The sequence below is a fragment of the Oreochromis niloticus genome, linkage group LG1 (genome assembly GCF_001858045.2).
Source record: "Oreochromis niloticus isolate F11D_XX linkage group LG1, O_niloticus_UMD_NMBU, whole genome shotgun sequence".
Taxonomy (NCBI): domain Eukaryota; kingdom Metazoa; phylum Chordata; class Actinopteri; order Cichliformes; family Cichlidae; genus Oreochromis; species Oreochromis niloticus.
In genome coordinates, this window is record NC_031965.2 from 10,149,302 (window position 1) to 10,169,657 (window position 20,356).

General features: G+C 41.7%; 1 protein-coding gene across 3 annotated transcripts; it reads left to right on the forward strand.

Annotated features, from left to right (window-relative positions):
- The first annotated feature begins 1,863 nt into the window (after window positions 1–1,863).
- Window positions 1,864–20,244, forward strand: bbox1 (butyrobetaine (gamma), 2-oxoglutarate dioxygenase (gamma-butyrobetaine hydroxylase) 1). Of its 3 annotated transcripts, none has more exons than XM_013274753.3 (8): window positions 1,864–2,102; window positions 3,472–3,932; window positions 5,526–5,640; window positions 15,992–16,190; window positions 17,082–17,205; window positions 17,350–17,546; window positions 18,205–18,371; window positions 19,185–20,244. In XM_013274753.3, the coding sequence occupies exons 2-8, from the start codon at window positions 3,528–3,530 to the stop codon at window positions 19,343–19,345; spliced, it is 1,368 nt and encodes a 455-aa protein (XP_013130207.1). In that variant the 5' UTR covers window positions 1,864–2,102; window positions 3,472–3,527; the 3' UTR covers window positions 19,346–20,244. The 3 variants fall into 3 exon arrangements, with proteins under 3 accessions (XP_013130207.1, XP_013130206.1, XP_003450819.1); XM_013274752.3 differs by having other exon boundaries at window positions 1,864–2,017; XM_003450771.5 differs by having other exon boundaries at window positions 1,869–2,017; window positions 17,082–17,187.
- The last annotated feature ends 112 nt before the right edge of the window (window positions 20,245–20,356 follow it).

Here is a 20,356-nt window from a genome sequence, read left to right on the forward strand (position 1 = left end):
TTTTCAACATGCATTTTTTTAATTACTTCCCAACCACTGGTCTAAAAGAAAAAAGCAGCAAGTGGCTGGAAACAGTTTATATTCGGACCTTCCTTCCAGATAAATGTAAAAGATTTATTGATATCAGAATGATAAATATTTGATCTAGTGCCTCCACTGGCATCCTCAAAAGCACAGAGACATATAAACTTAGAATTTATGTAATTTCTGTGGACATTTATAGGCTCTGGGGATTGGCTGTCATCCATTCACTTTTCTCTAGACTGAAGTATAAATACATAACAGATATTGGATGGCTTCCCATCAACTTTTGTACTCATTTCATACTCCTCAGGAGACTTTGGGGATTACAGGACTTTTTTCTTATGTGCTACCATCAAGCTAACATGGTTCAGACTGAAATTTGTTGACAAGCAGTAGAGGCAGATGAGATTTATGAAAGGAAATGTGTTGTAATTTTTCTGCAGAATTTGATTTACAGCAGTCATTTTTAGGATCCTTTATACTGTAAAGTGCAGGCCTGGTATCTGCCTAATAGTAGCACAATATGATCGACACTTTGTTTATATCCTCTAAGGTTCTGTATGAAGCCCACTGAATTGTGTTATTTATTTTATTTAATTTTTTGGAAATGAAAAAATATATACCTCAGTGAGGCACTATGAAAAATGTCTGAACCTTATTGTGTTGACTGTCAAGTCTATTTCAATTATAACCTATACCACATTTAAACAGCAGAAGCTGACCCACACTGCTTTAAAGACAGGCTCATTCTCATTCCAGGTCTCCAAAAAACCCAGTTTTAAAATACATGAAAAGCTGAAAGTGAAAGGTTTAAATGCTGGTGTAGATTTGGCTCATTTACTTTAAAATTGGGGATTGTGGCACTGGCCATTTTTCTCCAAGTGCTCCTTTAAGTTTCGTTCCCAAGTTAAACAAACAACGCTGATCCTAGCATTTGTCTCAAACCGATGAGTTCTAGGCAGAGCGGGCATATTTCGCACATATTGGCTTCCTGTTAAATCCAGAATCAAATTTTAACTCCTTCTTATCACATACAAGGCCCCATCTTATCTTAAAGACATCATAGTACCATATCACCCCAATAGAGCACTTTGCTTTCAGAGTTCTGCTTTACTTGTGGGTACCTAGGATACTTAATAGTAGAATGGGAGGCAGAGCTTGAAGTGCACTGAATGTTTCTTCTTTACTCACCTTTTTTCATTGACTGTGTGTTTATACACCACTTTACATTTAATCATCAGTTGTTATTATGCCCAGGCATCTCTTCCACAGCGTGTCTTTTGTCCTGTCTTCCTTCCCTCGCCCTCAGTGGGTCATACCAGATGGCTTCCCTCCCTGAGCCTGGTTCTGTGGAGGTTTCTTCCTTTTAAAAGGGAGTTTTTCCTTTCCACTGTTGCCAAAGTGTTTGTTCATAGGGAGTTGTTTTTTCTGTGTTATTATAGGGTCTTTATCTTTAATATTTGACTGTAGGGTAAACACAGATATAATTAATAACTTTTATTACGGCTCTTTGTATGATAGCTAACTGGATTGAATGCAGTACACCAAACAAATGGGACTGTAATTCATTTTCGTAATTACACCTGCGTTTAACCTGCTATGACAACCTAGTGGACCTCCAAACCGCGCACATATTTGCCCCTAATCACCCAAAACTTATCAGACTGAAACTGTGACCCACCTACTATTAGAATGAGAATAATGGTGTTATATTAACTGGTAGCTGTGTAGCGTGTGTCTACTGTACTTCCCACTACTGTTTCTAAAAACACATCCACCCTGTCCTTATCAGATTGTATCGTGGCTGTATTATGGCTGGGATAAGAAAGTAGAGCAAAGTTTACGCGCGTGTAGTGATTGTGTCATCCTGTTCAATGCTGCCGCCGATCAACCTTTCACCTACTTTCTCTCGCACGCTGACAGCCGGCGGTTGTGTTGTGACGTCCGCAGCGCTCGTGGGAACAACACACCGACCGTCACCTAATTGATCCAGGTAAATTCTATTGATGGTGAAAACGCGGACTTCTTTTTTCTTCCTGCCACTTTAATACACAAACTTGACACAGGTGTCCTGCTGGGTAAGCAGCTCCACTGTTTAGTCTCGCTATTAGCTTTGAAGCTGAATTCAGGATGTCGCTGTACTGGATGAACGAGTGCGTTGACAGTAACTAGCCTGCTAACAGTCGAGGGTTAGCTCGTTCTTCAAACCCAGCGGCTACCGGCTAAATGCTGTCATTTTAGACCTTACGGAGTTAGACCGAGGATAAGTCACTCTGTCAGGAGCTGGTCACCAACTCATTTCTGATTCAGTCAATATATGTTGTATGCTTATCAAAACCAGCTGTCAGTGCCACAGCCGTGTTCAACAACAATAGAATCGGGAAGCTTGAAGTCAGCAGTATTAAAGGAATAGAAGCTAATCTCGCACTGAGTTATATATATAAATGAACTGAAAACAAAACAAGCACCCACAGCTGTCAAATGAGGGGGTACGAATCAAAAGGCTAAACCTAACCCTGTTCAGCACAGACAGTTACACCCACGAAAGGTTTTACAGCTATTGTTTGAATCTGTGAAAGTGGAATGATGCATTAGTTAGTTGGGTGGCAAAATTACCCAGCTGTCTTTTATTTTTTAAAGCACATTCCGAACATTTCACAGTTATAGGTTCCCAACTGTGAGTTTGCTGTCTCCAGTCGTTTTTGTGGTTGGTGGTCAGACATTAGAGGTAGGCGGATCAGGCCAAATATCGATAGTATACCAAAGCTGGTATTGGTATCAGATTGATACTAACACAATAGGATTGATACTTTGTTTCCATCCAAGTTCAGTATGTAACCCACTGAATTGTAATTGTCTAAATCATTTTTTAATGAAAAATGTCTAAACGCTGTTGTCTATTTTGTTTATAGCCTATAACACGTTTAAACAACAGAAGCTGACCCAGAGTGCTTTAAAGACAGTTTAAACCCAATTTTAAAATACACGAAAAGCTGAAAGCTGTGTTTTCTTGTATTAACTCATTACTGTTGAAAATACAAATCACAGTTATTTACTGGTCAATGAAATCTTAAAAGAATTTCAAAATTAATGATGGTTTATCTCATAAATCAAAACGAGCTGCTCTCCCCTACATAAACTGGCTTTATAGCTTAACGGTATCTGTATTGTATCGGCACATCACCAATTAAACGGTGAAGGATCATATGTGAATATCATCATCATATTCAATTTCAGATTGCTAGTGTGTCTTGTGCATGCAAACTGTTCAGCATTTTGTACAAAAGAAAAATTGTATGGTTTCTAAACTACAGTTTTTTCTTATCAACACACAGTCAGCAGAGTGTGGCATAGCAACAAACCACATTGCCAAAAGCTGCAAGGAAACAAGAAAAAAAAAATCTTGCTTTTTAATATTGTCTAAAGTCACTAACTTTTTCTCTGCAGAGTGTTAGCCCTTTTTGATCTGGGGATAAAGCTGCCGGGGGCAAAACCCTTCCGAAATGTGGATGAGCACTGTTGCACGTTTGGCCCTGCCTGCTCTGCAGAGGAGCACCTCTGCCATGACCCGCCAGGCTCTGAGGGCTTGTCGTAGGCCGGGGCCAACCGCTGCTCCTCTGCCTCCTTGCCTGGTTTCATTACATCTTCGTGGGCGGCACACACTGGAGTCAGCCTCCCTTCCTGTCTCTCGCCACCTAGTGAGGCATGTCCGAGCTCTGGACGATGACAGGCAGATGGAGGTAGAGTGGGAGGATGGAGGCCACAGTCTGTACCCATTCACCTGGCTGAGAGACAACTGCCAGTGTCCACTGTGTACCCTGCAATCTGCTCAAGCCCGAACGCTCTTGCTGGCCGATCTCGATATCCACACAGGAGTAGATGTTGTGGAAGTCACCAATGACAACAAGGTGGGCTGCTGCCAAACCTGGCTTGTGGTTTTCAGAGTTCCACACAGACACACAAGATGGATGTTTTATGTTTAGAGAAAAGGATGGAAGTTTAAATTATGACCCAAGTTGGCTGCGTGTGGATTTCCAGAGCTACTCTCCGGTTCAACAGTAATTTCTTTCCAGTCTTGTGGTTGTGCTTGCACATTATTTTGAAATACCAAATCTTTTGCTATGTGCTCCTTATCACTTTCACCTGTAAGATCAACAGCAGATGAGTCTGCCCTCTTTTAAGTTAATCAGTATCCAAAATAATATCCAAAAGCTCACTTAAACTCAAGGATGAACTGATTAGATTTTGGTGGTCAAAGGTCACTGGTGTTATCTCACAATTTCTTTATTTCTTTATTTTTGGCCATAATGCAAGATCTTTTCACCAAATATCAAACAGGATAAAAGGTCAACTTAACTGATATTATGATGTTCTGCACTTTCTTGCCCATTATTCAGAACATTAACTCGGAAACAGAAGGAGGAGATGTGATTAGATTTCAGGTTGGTGTGATACTGAAATGTTAAATTCCTTTAGCCTTTACTGCATACATCATGAGCCAGCACAGATGTGCATGAAAGCTGCACCTTGGCTAGTTTGCTGGGCGTGCAGGCACTAGGTAGGGATTCTAGTTTTTACTGTTCTTTAGGGGGAAAAGTGGTGTCACCTCAGGCCCTGGAAAATATATAGTGATTACTTGCTTTTATCTGATGTTTTTAGGCCAAACAAATAATTAAACATGAATTCAGCAGAAGAACTGATATTTCAAATGTTTTACAAAGATTCAAACATGATATCTCCACAACTCTATTCTCGTTGCTCTGTTTTAAGCAGTTTGTTTGGGTGCGTTTGTGTCGTTGTCGTGTTTAAAATTTTAAACGCATCTCATTATACTTGGTTGTCATGAAACTTGTTCCAGTTCGGGAATGACATTTCCACTTTGCTTATTGTTACTGAGAAACTGCCTGGTGATGAACTGAGGAGGTCGATGAGGTCAGACAGTCTAATTTTGGCGCATTCAGCCTGACCTTTAAGTCCTCCAAAGAAATCTCCCCAGTGAACTGTGTCCTTCAGAGGATCCAGGCCCTGAAGTAGGACACGGCTATAAACAGATTCCTTTGACGTGACAGCACTGCCAAGCTACCGTGTGCATCCTGTTTCCTGTGCCAAGATTTACTGGATAGCCATTATGCATTATAGCAAACATGTGTCTTTAAAAATACCAAAAGGTTTGAGGACGTGGTTGGATTGGCTAAAAGCCTCCACAGGTATTTGGAAAGAGGGGAGTAAGTTTGGGGTTTTTTTAACCTTATGAAGCAAAAAAAATCACCTTCAAAGATCAGCATTCAAAGGGCAGACCCATCGTTTTTTTCTATCCTAGTCATGTGTTACTAAAAAAACAGAATACCCACTAAATACACAAGTCATGGATTGTTCATTTGACACAAACTTTACTTCAGTTGATTAGCAATCACTACAAAATATTAGGTGAACACTTAAAAAGAAAAAGAACCTCAAAACACTTTGACAAACCAGTTCAATAAGCTTTCATCTCTCCACAGGTCTCCATCGTATGGCCCGACCAGCACGTCAGTGTCTTTGATGCAGAGTGGCTGAAGAAACGCTGTTTCTCTCCTGCTGCCCGACTGGCAATGCAGGAAGAGCTTTTCCTCAATCGTGAGTCCAGCTTTCATAATTTTCACTCAATTTAAAGTCTGTACTTTTAGGATGTCATGTACTTGATAGGAGCAGTGGCCTCGCCCTCTACCCAGGTTTTTCCTGTGCCGAGCTGTGCTGTGATCTTTTGAATTGCATGTGTTTCATCATGGGCTAAGCTTTCTCACCTGAAAGAAGGTAGATGGTATTATCAGATTGCAACAGTGTTGCAAAAAATCTTTCCACCAAGAGAATGTTTTATGTACATTTGGGGAGTTTCATTTAATATCTCTGCTTTAGTTTGTGATGTTCTTGTAAAGTAGAATTTACTCTCTTTTTTTTATCTTCTACTGTATTGTATTTACTTATGTGGAGTTTAACTGATAAGGCCACAAAATTAATCAATTAAAATGGTGACAAAAAGGGCCGCAGTTATTGGGGCTGCTGTAGTCTTAAACCAGTGATTACTTTCTAATTATTGTTGATGTAATGGTAAAATAGATTATCTTTAAAGGAGGCCATAAATCACGCCGCAGCTGTCTCAAAATTAACAGGATGAACAAACACTGTCATGAATAACTGCATTTTCAAAGCGGTATCTGAAAACGGCAATTTATCAGCTTGCCAAGCAGCAGGTGTTACCAGCTTGTACATAAATGGTAAAGCAGCAAGTCCAACGAAGCTCGTCACAGATCACATTTTCCATACTGTGACCACAGAACGTCATATTTCACATTAGATGCGACTCGCAGCCCGAACAGAAAGAAAAGAAGTTAAGTGCAGCCGCTTTTATTTCAGCACACAGTGATTAATTTGACTTCTTTTTTTGTCCAACACAGAAAAAGTTCAGTCAGCGATGAGTTTGTATCAAACTCGGAGTAATGCATTCACAGTAATTTACTGCAAAATACAAGATGATTTAATTTTCGTCTTTCAGCGCAGGCACGTTGGAAGTGGGTAATTATGTATCCTCCTGTGTGGACGGTGTAAATGAAACATTTTCTGCTTTAGCGCTGTTGGACATAAACTGAGTAATTTCTGTAGGCCTATTCCACTGTGTCACAATTATATTTGGAAGCTGTTTGTGTGTATCCCTGTAGTCTGTTAATGAGACTGTCAAGGTTGCTCAGTTGAAATAAATTTCTTGCTGGGATTACTGTAGAGTTCGAACAATTGCAGACTGGTATTTCATACTTCATGTAGTTGTTGTTTTTGTTCCATCGTCGCTTTTTAGTTTAAAGTGTTTTCCAATCAGTTTTTATCTGACAGTAGTGTGTCTGAACTAGACGGGTTTATCTGCAGGGAAATATATGAATGAACGTGTAGTAGAAAATGTAATAGCACTTGGCATGCGACGTGAATACAGTAAGTGTGAGCGGCGCTTGACTGTGTAGCTGCTAAAATGAAAATTTGTGTAAATTCCGAGCTAAGCTTTTCCCAGGGAACAAAAAGATGCCCCCGATTTAAACTCGTCTTTGCAGACATTGTTTTTTTTTTTTTCGCTTTGTAACATTACAGGGTTGCTAAGGAAAGACTTTTTTTTCTAAAGACTAGAAGAGAACTCATTTTACAGTACATTTACAATGGCCCAGTACGCTTTACAGTCTGCCAGACAGCAGAGGAGAAAGTTCAGCTGTGGAACAAGGTAGCAGCACTTCAGTGGAGCGGGGGATGGACTGTAGTTGGTTTGTGTACACACACGTGGTCCTGAAGGACCCACAGGGCTGAGCGGCTCCTGCTCTGTTCCAGACTGATTAAGGGTCTGTACGTGTGTGTCTTGTGTTGCAGAACTCCTCTATTCATGTGGAGGTGTAAGTAGATCGCCCTCGTAGCAATTTACAGACAGTCATTTTGTTGTTTAGGGTTTTGTTTTGTTTTTTTCAGAAGCGCTCAGCTCAGAGCCAGGAGCGCTCCTGGAAGGCACTGCTAAGCTCATGCATCAAAACACAATAAAAGATGACGTACACACACACACGCACTCACTGGGTTTAATTATTTCCTCCTGAGCGCCAGCATGAAATTCCTTGAACTGAAAAATACCGGAAAGGTCTACATTCTCAAAAGATGGATGATGCGCAGCGTTCACCTCTGAGGTTTTTCTCGTATTCTCACTCACTTACTTGTTTGTGACTAAAGTGAAGTCCACAGTTTGAACTTCTGTGTGCTTTTTCATGCAGCGCGCCTTGATTTTACAGGCCCAAGTGGGCTTGTGAAAGTGAAAGTGTAGCACACTTGAGACGCAGTGAGGTCAATGTGATAATTTGAGCTTTGGGGTTTTTATTCATCATGTTTTAAAACTTCACTTTTTGTCTAAAGTAGGGCTTTTTTCTTGCTTTCTTTTACTGTGTGTGCCTTTCAAATCACAAGTGTGTAGCTCATCAGAAAGCTATTGGTGAAATGCTATTAGAGATCAATCAAGGACAGTTACTGGATTGATACCATCAGTCACCGATGAATTTGTGTTCCTCGCAAATATTAGGAAAGCTTTTATTTGGACAGGCAGTTACAGTTAAATATACTTGAGAAAAATCAGTTTTAGACTTAAAATATACATAAGAATCCTTTTGTCTGAGCTCATGAGTATCACTGAAGAATGCCTTTTTTTTTGCCTTTTGTTTTGTCTACAGCAGGGACAAAGTGCTTAACCATGTGTCGCACTGCATCCGCCATGTTTCACAGGGAATGTTGTATGCATCAGATCACGAGCCTTTCCAAGCCTCCTCCGTACTTTTCCCTTCTCCTTGTTCTGGTACAGACTGATCTGTCTCATCTGTCCAGAGAATACTGTTCCAGAGCTGGGCTGACTTTTTTTGGGGGGGTTTAAACAGAATTCCTTGGCTTAATTCGGTAAAGTTTAATCGTTATCATGGAAATGATTCTGTGATCATCTACCAGTGCTGTTTTTGTTGTGGAAGTCCAGTCTGCATGTTAAGCCCATATTCTTCATAACTTTACCTGGAAAAAATAAAATAACAAAGATGTGTCAGTTTCCAAAAATGTATAAACTTAAATATATTAGATACGTGTGTAATATGTCAGAATTTCAAGTTTATTATCCTGAAAAACACACTCAGTAAAAAATGAAGCTAATGTAAAACCCTGTAAGGAAGTGGGCTGTGTAAAAAAAAAAAAAAAAAAAAAAAAAAAAAAAAAGCTAACGTCAGTGTAACCGAGTCTCACGCAGACCCCCGTCTGTCTGTGCCATATGGAAAATGGATTCAGACTGAGGGTCAAGAACACAGCAGCATGTTCTTAGCAAATACAAGCTCACCGTTGTATTTCCTTCCTTTCGGAACAAACCAATCGCTGAGCCTGCAGATAACGTTCGACCACAGATTTAAACTCGCGCTGCTCGGTTTCTGCAAGTGGGGATTTCTTACCAACTGTACCTTTTTATTTTAAAATGTTTTGGTTCTGACAGCCTTATATGCTCTCATGTTTTACTGCATTTGTGCAGAAATTGTTTGATTACTTGATATTTAGAAAGAACTTATCTAAAACTGGGATTTGATATAATGACCAAGAGTCCACTGCGAGTTAAAAAAGCTTTGATGTGTGATGTGGATCTATGAACGGCAGTGCTTTCTTGCTGTTCGATCCACTGCTTTCCCGATCAGGATTATTCGTTGAGCAAAGCCTGGACAGGAAGTACCAACTGGATTTGAGAGTTTATGCTTTATTGCAGCATTACAAGTTTAAACAAGTGTTGTTAGTTTAAGTCTGTTGCGTTAGAAATGCTGCTGTAAATAAACATAGCTGTGAAATCCTTGTGCACATACATATTAGAAAATATTACAGCAGATGTGTTGGCATGCTCAGATACTGAGCTCAACGCACAGTCGGCACGGATTGACGCATTTAATAGACTTAGCTATTCTGTGTGGATCGAGTATTTACATCTCCTTTGTAGATATGTTCGGGACCTTTGGAATGCACTCATGCCATTATCTTACAGGCACTTTGAACCCTTTACATCGTTTAAAGGAGAGTGACGATGTTGCAGTGCTCTCGGGAACACTAAAAGCAGATGTCACTCACATCCTTATCTGCAATGAGTCTTCCTTTCATAATAAATCTGTCAGTGATTTACTTAAAGCCTGCCAGATGCTTTCAGTATTTGAGCCATGTAATCATCTCGGGCCTCCCACTTGGTGCTTGTCATGTTTATTTAGCCGGGGTTGATTTCATGACTAATTTTATGTCACTGGTATTTAAAAGGCAGAAATAAAACAGGTTAAGTGGGGTTTTAAAAAAAGTAAAAATAAGCCCGAATGCGTGGCTTTGAGCTTTTTTCCTCACACTTATCCACCACTTCACATATGTAGTTTCTTCTTTTTCTAAATTGCAGTTATGAGTATTCTCTAATTTAGCCAACTGTTCATCCTCAACTGGGGCATAATGGCATGTCATTACTCCTGTAACAAGTTGAGTCTTTAAATGTGATTTCGCAGAATTTCAGGATCAGGTTTTATTAGTAAAAGCACACTTTCTTCTTTGAAGCACATCCATTCACATTTAGAGAGATTTTGAATATCAAAACAGTGCTTCACTGATAAATGGCAAAGTCACAACAAAAGACTTATGCCTGTGTTAACAGTAATTTTTGGTCCCCTGGTTTATTGTTAATCATATTTGATAAAAGAGCAGGGTTTATTTTACAATCATTTTGCGATTTTTCTTGAGTCGCACAGCGTTTTCTTTCCATACTGACTCATTCTTTGGGTTTTGTTCCTTCAACACAAGCATTACTCAATACTGCTGCTGTTGATCAGTTTAGATAAAAATGAATCACAAAGTGTGTTTAAAATCTGAAGCAATACATGAAGTAGTATGCTGGACATTTTTTTTTTTTTAAATTTTGGAAAAGCGCTGAGATTTCTTTTTGCTTTTACAGCTGTCCCTTCTCTGGCCTGCCCAAAAAACTTCTAGTAACTTATCACAGCCAAAAAAGTATTTCTGCTGTCAAAAGTCTGACAAAAGCTGACCTAAACAGAAAAAGGGGGGAAATATTTCCCTACAGTACGTACTGCACCAGACTCTGACACTTTCATAGTACTTGCTAATACATTTTAAAAACAACCACAGAGATAATCCCTAGCAGACTCGACAAACTGTAATGTCGTCTTGTCGAATTAAAATCTGTTGCTGCTCGATTTTGTACCGATTCCACTAACTAGAGAATCCCAGGCTAAAATGAAGCTGCCCAAAGGTGTCGGGGAAATGATCATTTTCGCATCAGTGCAGCCATAAAGTCCAGAAGTTCAGGTTCAGTTTCTCTTTCTGGAAGATACTTTGATAAAAATGTCTAAATATATGCAGTTTGCACACATCTGTGTTGGCACCCATGTCCTGTATACAGATACGTGTTGGTTTGTTTTGGTTTGGTTTTTTTCGATCAACTTTTACCTGGTTGGCTTTTTCAGTTATCCTTTTCCCCTCTAAAGAGAAAATGTGTCAGTTTTCTTTCCTCTCCGTAGCATTAAAAATGTCTTTTTTGCCCTAATTTCCTGCTTTGAATACTTACATTATAAATCAATTAGTGTTCCATTTGAACTGGACATATATCGTAAACGTACTGACTGACTGGTGGATTTTTCTTCATTAAGTCTGCTGATGGATTCCATAGCTTAGCCAAATAGCAGCTGATTTGTCAGTTCCCAGTTTCAATGATGTTTTTCCCCTTTGCCATCTGGTCTGAGTTTAGCCTTCTGTGTCACCAATCATCAGTCGACCGAGCGGCTTCCCTGGAAACAGCCGTGGAAGTCCAACAGCGGAAAAACGCATACGTTCTTCCAAACTGGATCATCACTTCACACGCCGTTTACAGTTTCAGCAAAACCAACTTTCCAAACACATGCGCTCTCACAGGCTGTATTACCAACCTGACATGAGAAACTGGTGTATACTTTAACTTTGGGTGTTTTTAATTTGTCATAAATGGTTTTTATTTATTTACTGTGTACTCTGCAATAATGGAGTCTTGAGGGGTTTAGCAACTTCAGACGTGTCAGAAATATGATTGGTCCACCAAGCCTTTCATATATCAGGTGTCTCTTTCAAGCGACCTCAAAATTGGCCCCCTTTCAACAGATTTCACCATTTTTCACCCGCAACACAGTTTATTTCTCACGGTGTATTCCTATAATTCCTCACGGATCAGTTATATTTGGGTTAAATCCCTTTTCTTTGTCATCTCGTTTGAAATTTCAACACCTTTGCATCAGACTCCACGGGAAGCTTAATGACTATAATGATTGGATTTTTCATTTCTTTGGCAAGCCGGGCGTCCCGCTTGGCACTTGAAATAATGCTGAAAGCGTTGCGTATAAGTTGCCAAAAAAAGACATGATTTTGACAAACTAGCACAGTGTTCAGTTGAGTTTCGGGAAACTAAATTTGCAGATGGAGAAAGTTTGGATTAGCGTGCAGAGGGGACTGCTGCTGCTCGGTGAGAAAACACTGCTCACACTGTGTCTTCCGAAGTGGTAATGCACAAGTTGGCTGCTCCGTAATCTGCGTCTGTTTCATTAATAAAGGTGTGTTTGTTGCACTAGTGGAAAGGTGGCGTGACGGTCTTGCAGTGCCATTGATAAACGCACACTCCGGTACGTATGCTAGGAAAATGCAAATGTGCTTGGTAATTGTTGAGTGGAATATGACTGTGAGTACATTTTTTTTCCAGGTGTCTTTTTAGAAAAGGATTATATTGGAAGATTTCATAGTTTAAAACATTGATAAAAGCCTGTTGTGACCGTTTCCACTCTTTCTTCTTACCTTGAAAAGCTTCTTTTAGGCCTTCGTAGAGAGACAAAGCAAAATCTACTGGGGCAAAAAAAATAAAATAAAACTGATTTGACTGATTGTAGATGCTTAACCAATAAGAGTACAGTGGATTCCACCATAGTTTATATTGATGCATCACTAAAATCAAATAAAAGGTACAGATAGAGGGGTCATTTTTCCACTTTAAAAAAAAAACAAAAAAACCCAAAGGAGATTGCATATATCTATACTCAGTAAAACTTCTAAAATCTGCTTCCAGTATAAACAGCAGTTTGAATTGAATTTCCTAAAGACTGCTCTTCTTTAAAAAAATAGATTGTTTATGCCCATCTGGCCGTGCACCCTCCACTGTGCATTCCACAGACGGACGATTGAAGTGAGCTGATCTGAGCTCTGTGATAAAACTTAACCAAGTCAAAACAAAAGTTCTCTGGATAACTGCAGTGATTCAAGTAGAGCTTTGAAGGCGCTCCCAGTTGCAGAGGAGAGCGACCCCGGGCCCGCGAGCTTAAATCACACAGCCCAGCGAGAGCAGAGCCAAACTGCCATGAGCTGCCTGACAGCCACGGGAACCACGGCTTCAGGTTTCCTCATCTGGAAAAGCCACTGTAGCAGACCAGGACTGGGGGGTGGGGGCACAGTGGAGGGGATTATGCACATATCTTGTCAGGCTGTCGGAGGGTGTCCCTTCAAGCACATGGCAGCACAGTCCTGTGTGTGAAACCCACAGTGATTTTACACAAATGAACACAGTGCAGACTCGAGGCTGTCTCGGTTTGACACTGCTCTGCTGTTTTATTATTTTTTTCTTTTGCATACTGATATTTAAAAACACACACATGCTAATTCTGACATCGGACCACCGGTAACCACAGCTGGAAACTATGCAAAAGAGAGTGGTGGTTCTTATTGCCTGTGTGGATGCCTTTCCAGAAGAACACTCAAAAAAGTTTGGTGAATAAGAGCTTTGAGTGGTTTGTACTTATAGGACAGGAATATTGTGTACTGGACTTGATTTGGACCTGCAAGCCCAGGTTTACTGCTGCAGGACACGTAGAGCTTACATGACGGCATGTTGAGCCTATTTTCCCACTGAGCTTGTGTTCACTTCATTAATAGAACTACAGCATTCACTTCACTAAGCTTTGATTTTGGTCACCCCCACCTCCTACAAATCTGTCTCTTTAGCTACCAGCACTCCTCAGTGTTCACCAGCATCTTGGCAGCTGTGTTTTTTAACTGTTAAGTGCAGAGCAGGTAAAAAGGACTTTGTGTTTTATTGCCAAAAACCCACTTCCAGCTACTTGGGAAAACAAGCTACGAGAGCAGTGAAAAGTAGAGGCTCCATTAAGCTGAGGCAAGCTGACGACTGAAAATTGTCTGCCGTCGTTCACATTCACATGCTGCTTTTAATCCATTGTTGATGCAGACAAGTTGTTTTATAACAGCTTTAAATCAAAGAATATCTTTTAAATAAAACTGCACTGAGTGTAACAGCAGCTGCAGAGAAACAGGTTAGCAAAAGCTGTTCGGGTGAAAAAACCTTTATTTGTTTCATAATGTGTGATCAGTGTGACGGGGGAAGATCCTCCTTTATGATTCCTCCCATGCAAGAGTTGTGATTAGCCTTGCCGGTTAAAAACAAGCTAATGTTAGGTGCTGATTACTTGATTAGAAAGCAGATACTCTGCAAAGTTCTCGTCTTTTGTTCAGCCCAGCAGCCACGCTGTGAATTCCCCTGATAGCGGCGAACGTGATGCGTTTCCACAATGAGATGGGAGCTGAACTAGAGCCAGGACTGCTCAGCTGATGTATACGCACACTGCAGCTAACGCTGTAGCCCCTTTGTCATGAGTGACACCCTAAACTGCAGAGCTGAAACGCCGCCATGCCTGTACAAGACAGTTCCAGTTTCACAAGAGTAATTGTAACATTGGGGCTTGACCTTTGCCCTAGTTCCTCGTTCCCCGTCTCTGTTGCCCACCGCCCTCTTGACAAGTTTTAACAAGCAGCAGGTTCCTGACCCTTTGAATTGTGCAGCCAGAAACTGATTGTTTGTGACAACAGCCTGGAGGGAGGTCTGCAAGTCACGATCGCTGTGTTTCTGACTGATGCTGCATCTCTGCCTCAGTGGCTCTGAAACTCCGCATCACCAGTTAAAGTCTTTTTGTTGTACCTCTAAATCTTTGTGGCCTTCAGAGCAAACAGTCGCATTTTGTTTTGCGGTTTGAGACACTTTAGATGATGATAAATTATGCATTAGGTTCAGCGCGCTCGCCCTGTGTGTCCATCTCCTGCAAGCTTTAGCCTTGTAATCTGCTTATGATGCAGCCATTTGGAAAGTTGTTTGGAAGTCGGTGGACAAAGGAAAAAAAGACACGAAAAGGAGCCACAAACATCAGACAGGTACAAAATCTCCTCAGTTTAAACCTTCCTCTTCCTCCTCCCTCCACAAATGCACTTAGCAGCTGTTTCTTTGGAAGTCACTGGAGGGAGGCTGCATGGAAAAAGAAGTCGAGCCAGTTGGGTGGAGAGCAGTGGGAGGATTTTTTGGGGGGGGTTTCCCCCCCACTTCTGTCTGTCTGATGGAGACGTGCTGATTTTTCTCAGCAAGCTATTCTTCTTCAAGCGCACACACGATGGCATGCAGTGGAGAGCTGCAGTGTTTATAGATTTAATTGGAACTAATAAGCAGGGGGCAGTAATGGACTTTAAATGAATTGTTTCCTTTTTTGCAATAAAACAAACATCAAATCAGTCATACTGCTAGCTGCTACTTAATATAGTTGGGTTTTTTTTTAAACAAAGGAAATCCAACTACTCATTGTGTTTTATTTGATAATAAAAAGTGTGTGTGGTCATATTTCCATGTTGACTTGATTTCCTTCACCTGCAGCATACCAGGATGAGAAGAGGATGGGGCGGGGGGGATCTTGAAGGTCAAATGTGTGCTGATGGAAAGTCTGAGAGAGCGGACGTGCCCTATATCTGATTGCAGCTGCACATCTGGCTGATTCTAGTCTTTTTCCATCAGCTGAAGTCAACAGGCTCAGATTCATTCTTTGAATTTTTACGCCTTTTATTGGAGGAGGGCGGCGGCGGAGGAAAAGATCTCAGAGGAAAGAAGTGAGATGACTTGCAGGGACTGGTTCAACCACCTGAGGATCCAACTGGGGGGCACGCAGCTCAGAACGTTTTGTGGTGTGGGCCCTTGCCACCCAGTTTATTGGGTTGACCTCCTTCAGAGAGTGCAAAGACCTCCAAATATCTGCAGGTTATATAAAACTGTCTGTGCAACCTGCAGTCTCTCAGTCAGCTAGAAGCTAACTCGGGTTTATACCAGCACGCTGACAAAGAAGGACGAAACAAGAGTGTAACATCTGATAAAATGCTTTGCTGCAGAGCACTTCTGCTCTCGCTGTACAGCATTTGTTTGTTTAACGGAGCCGTTATTGCACAGAGGCTGTTGCTATAGAAAGCTTCGTGTTCCTGTGTCGCACAACCAGCTTTAATTCTTGACAGAGAGAAACCAGAAATAAACAGCTCCACGTACGTAAGAAGTGACCTTTCTGCCGCTTCCTCGTTTCAGGGCGTTATTATTGGGACTCGACACTGCGCATCCCCTCAGCAGACTTTGACGAAGTCCTCCGTGACGATAAGGCCGCGCTCGCTTGGCTCCTGGCCCTGCGTCGTGTTGGCATGGTCTACCTGAAGGGGGCTCCTGCAGAGCAAGGCCAAGTGGCCAGACTGGCTGAGAGGATTGGCTATCTCAGGCTGACATTTTACGGGTAAGACTCTGTGATCTTCCTCCATTTTTGCTCCAGTGATCCTCAGCCAAGCCATTGTTTAATAATCTGACTCCCCTCTAAATCCCGAGCTGTTGAATTTTCCACCGATCATATATTAGCTGGAGCAGAGCCCAGGAGTGTTATTAGTAAGAATTTAAATACAAAAGACCCTTTAAAAAAATGCATGTCTTTTTCCAGTGAATCAGAAAGACAGCTCGATATTTTGCTGAAAGAAGGGCTCAGATTCTGACTTTGGTACATTAAGGAAATATGTCCAATAGTGAATAATCCATAGCTTTGATTCATTTCGGTTTCATGGAGGAGCTTAGCGAACGGCCGTCGGGGCCCCTTTCACCACACCAGAGTTCATCATTTTGACTTATTGCTGTACTGATTACTTGAGGACAGAGACGGGGAAAACAACCTAAAAGCATTCCAGCTTTTTTTTTTTTTTTAAGCCAGAGGAATTACCTGGTGCACTCAGTCAGAACAGAGGTTTGGAGCGTAAAGCTTTGCCTCTGCCAGCGGATGAGCTCATGCCGCTGGAAGTAAGAGAGTCTGCAGACTAACGCTGAAGGCCTGCCATCACAGAAACGAGACAGTTTTACGACTCCCGCATCATCCGAACGAGACATGCAAACAGAACATGGAAGATAACTTTACCTCATTAGTGCTTGACTCTTGCTGCATCTCAATGAAGTGCCTGCTTAAGAGGCTACAGGCTGAGCATTCCTGTGAAGCTGCCTGCTTTCCCCCCTCAGGGAACCCTCCGAACTTCATCTCATCTCATCCTTTTTCCTCCACGCGGCCTAATTGTCGCCACTGATCTTCTAAAGCTAAAGTTAAATAATTAAAGTGGAGTATATTAATGAATGTTATCTTTGTCCTCAGGCACACATGGCAGGTCCAGGACAAACCCATGGCAAACAATGTAGCCTACACTTCAGGAAAGCTCAGTCTGCATACAGACTACCCGGCGTTACACTTTGCACCTGGAGTGAGTAAAATCTTACATGTACGTTCTGTTTGGAAGATGAAATAACAGCAGACAGATACGGTATCACTCCTGAGTTACGGCTGCGTTCGGCTTTTATGTTGTCAGAGTTGTAAAACGAGCATTTGTGGAGCACGTGTGTGTGTCTGTGTCGGGCTGGCGTAGGTGCAGTTTCTGCACTGCATCAACCAGGCTAAGGAAGGAGGAGAGAGCGAAGTGGTGGACGGCTTCCACATGGCTGAGCAGCTGCAGAGAGAAGACCCAGAGGCCTTCCAGACGCTCACCTCGCTGCGCGTGGACTTCACCGACACCGGGACAGATTACTGCGACTTCATGCTGCAGTCCAAGAACTGCATCATTGAGTAAGTGGAGATGATCAGGCAGATCATCAGTTTGTGTTTTGTTCAGGTTTTTTCCCCCGGCATACACACACATTTACTCATTTTATATGAAGCAGAGATTCAGACTTTTAGAGAAACTACGCAGTGACATTTCTGTACACTTATATACACTTAGGTGTGTATTTTTGTGATTTGAAATGGGACACTGCCATCTGCTGTTCACAGTTCATACATGAACTGTACAGATCATAAGAGCTTAGCTTCGTATTAATTGTATGCTAATTAGATGGTCAGTCACGTGTGTCTGTTCAAGTGTAACTGAAAAAAGCTGGATTTATGTCAAATTAATCAATGTGCGGTAACTACTGTCACAGTGATAAGGTGGGAGAAGAGAGCAAAGATGAATGAGTAGAAAAATGATCTGCAGTGAATTTCATAATCAATCGCTGGAGTTACTTCTAAGATATTAAACTGACTAATTCAATTCAGTTGTACTATTAGACTCAGTGAATTGGTAGTGAGTTGCATGCTTGCTTAATACCTGACTAAAATACCTAATCATGAAATGCTTTCTAATTCATTCTTGTGGAGCATCTAATGAGGTAATGGACTGGTTGTCTCATCTCTAAAAGTCCAGATTCACTTTAGTTTGACTTTGAGCTTTGTCCTCTCGGTGCAGCGTCGATGCAGACGGCCGAGTCGTGAAGATCAACTACAATAACGCCACCCGAGACTCAGTGCTGGACCTGCCCTTACATCAGGTCCAACCCTTCTACAGAGCACTGAAGGCCTACGTGGACATCATGAACCGACCGGAGAACGTGGTCACCTATAGGATGGAGCCAGGTCAGCGTGCACCTCTTTCCATTTAAAATGAGAAGAATAGGAAAATGTGTGTGTAAAAGGCCCCCATTCATGCTTCTGTATACCAAACAGTGTGAGTTAGTGGAAGAAAGAAATGAAAATGAGTGAGAGGCGCGAGGAAAGAGAGTGCAAATTAAATGGATGCGGCGAGGGAGATGGGCGCAGTCTGCAGGATAATGCTTGTGTTAAACAGAAAACGAACTGGGACAGCGATGGGCAACAACAGCTTTGTCCTCGTCAGGGTCGCGATGACATGTGACGTGCCAGTGCCGCTACTGCAGAGCAAAGCAAACGACCAGAGTGTAATGCAACACCCTCTGGAAAAAAACAGCGTGCTAAGAGTCTGCAGCATCAAGTAACGGAGATGAACTTATTTAAAGGACCTCAGAGTGGGGCTCGAAGGCACAATGGTGTTAGCAGAGAGGCAGTGGAAGCCTGAGCATTCCTCAGGCTTCCATCCTGATGACCTGACTTTAAAGCTGCTTTTGTCTTGTGCTGAATTCTGCCCACAGCACAATGAGACTTTGGCTCGTGCTGTTTGAAGTGGTAGTGCCAGCTTTGGGAAGTTAGGACTGTCGCCCAACGGTTTCCAAGACTGCGATGTCAGAGGTTTCAGATTTTTATTTGAAGCGTAATGACGCCTGTGAGCTATTATAAGCTGTTCTGCAGCCAACTCTGACCTCTCTGAACGAGGTGGGGCAAATAAGAAAATTAAATTCTGTGCTGAAGTAAATCTAGGATCAATGACGTGCCCCACAGCTTCACATCTGATCTCTGGTGGTTGTTCTATTTCAGGTGACATCGTAACCTTTGATAACTGGCGTCTGCTTCACGGCCGAAAGAGCTACATCAGCAGGCCGGAGAGGCTCCGGCACCTCGAGGGTTGTTACCTGGACTGGGACGAAGTCATGTCCCGTCTCCGGATTCTCCGCAAGGCGGTGCACGAGGACTTGTGAGCTCCAGACGTACGGCCATATTGAAATAAGTAGCTTTAGAGCCTTTGCAGAAGAAGTCAAGCTTAACATGTGTTTTAAAAATGCTGAGAGGGCAGAGTGCAAACATGTTGACCTACCAGGCAACAGGTCAAGAGCTGAATCGCTGCCTCTGTAATCAAACTGTTAAACTATAAATGTTAAAATATATATATATATAGTGATTTACAAAAATCTGCAAAGTTTAGAGGATGACAGGAGCTCTGCAGATGTGTCGCACAGTGCAACGCAACAATGCAAGAATTAAGAGAAACACCTTACTCCTAAATTTCAAGGTGCTTTAAAGCCGACAAAGATTTTTATAAATGAGTTTTTACATGCTTAACTATGAGATTTTATATTCTGTCCTGATACTTCTTAATTTATACATTTTCTACACTTGTCTATCTTTACCCATTCTCTGGTGGGAATATTTGGCTCAGCAAGCCCCGTTTCTGAAATCTCTCATTTGTTCTGTCTGAAGACGACGATTCACGAGTCTGAAATCAAACTTGTTGTTCATTATATTATTGTGTACAAGGAACAGGGAGTGGTTTCAGGTGGAACCTGTTTGAATCCAAGTTTCTTTTCTTCCCCTTTTCAGTTTTTCACTACCTGCTACAGTATCTTTCTACCTCTACTGTTTGATCCTGTGCCGACGTGAAGGATGTGCTGTCCTTCACTTTGCTTTCATTTCTGTAGAGTTGCAGTTTCTGAATTGCCTTATGCTACAGCACAGCGGCTGTGTTAGCTGTGGCCTTATGAAATACCAGCAGCAGCTCAGTTATGCTTCTGCTGCTGTCCAGGGGTATTTCTACATCTGGTGACTTGAAAATGAATTTTTCTGCTTCTGATGGTAAATAAACTTCAAAACTCATCGAAAATCATGTTGCTTTTTTTCTTTTTGTTGACTGTGTGAAATTTTAGAGAGAGATCATTGAGATGCCCAGCATCAGTAAAGTCACTTACACTAACCAGACGCTTCATTAGGTACAC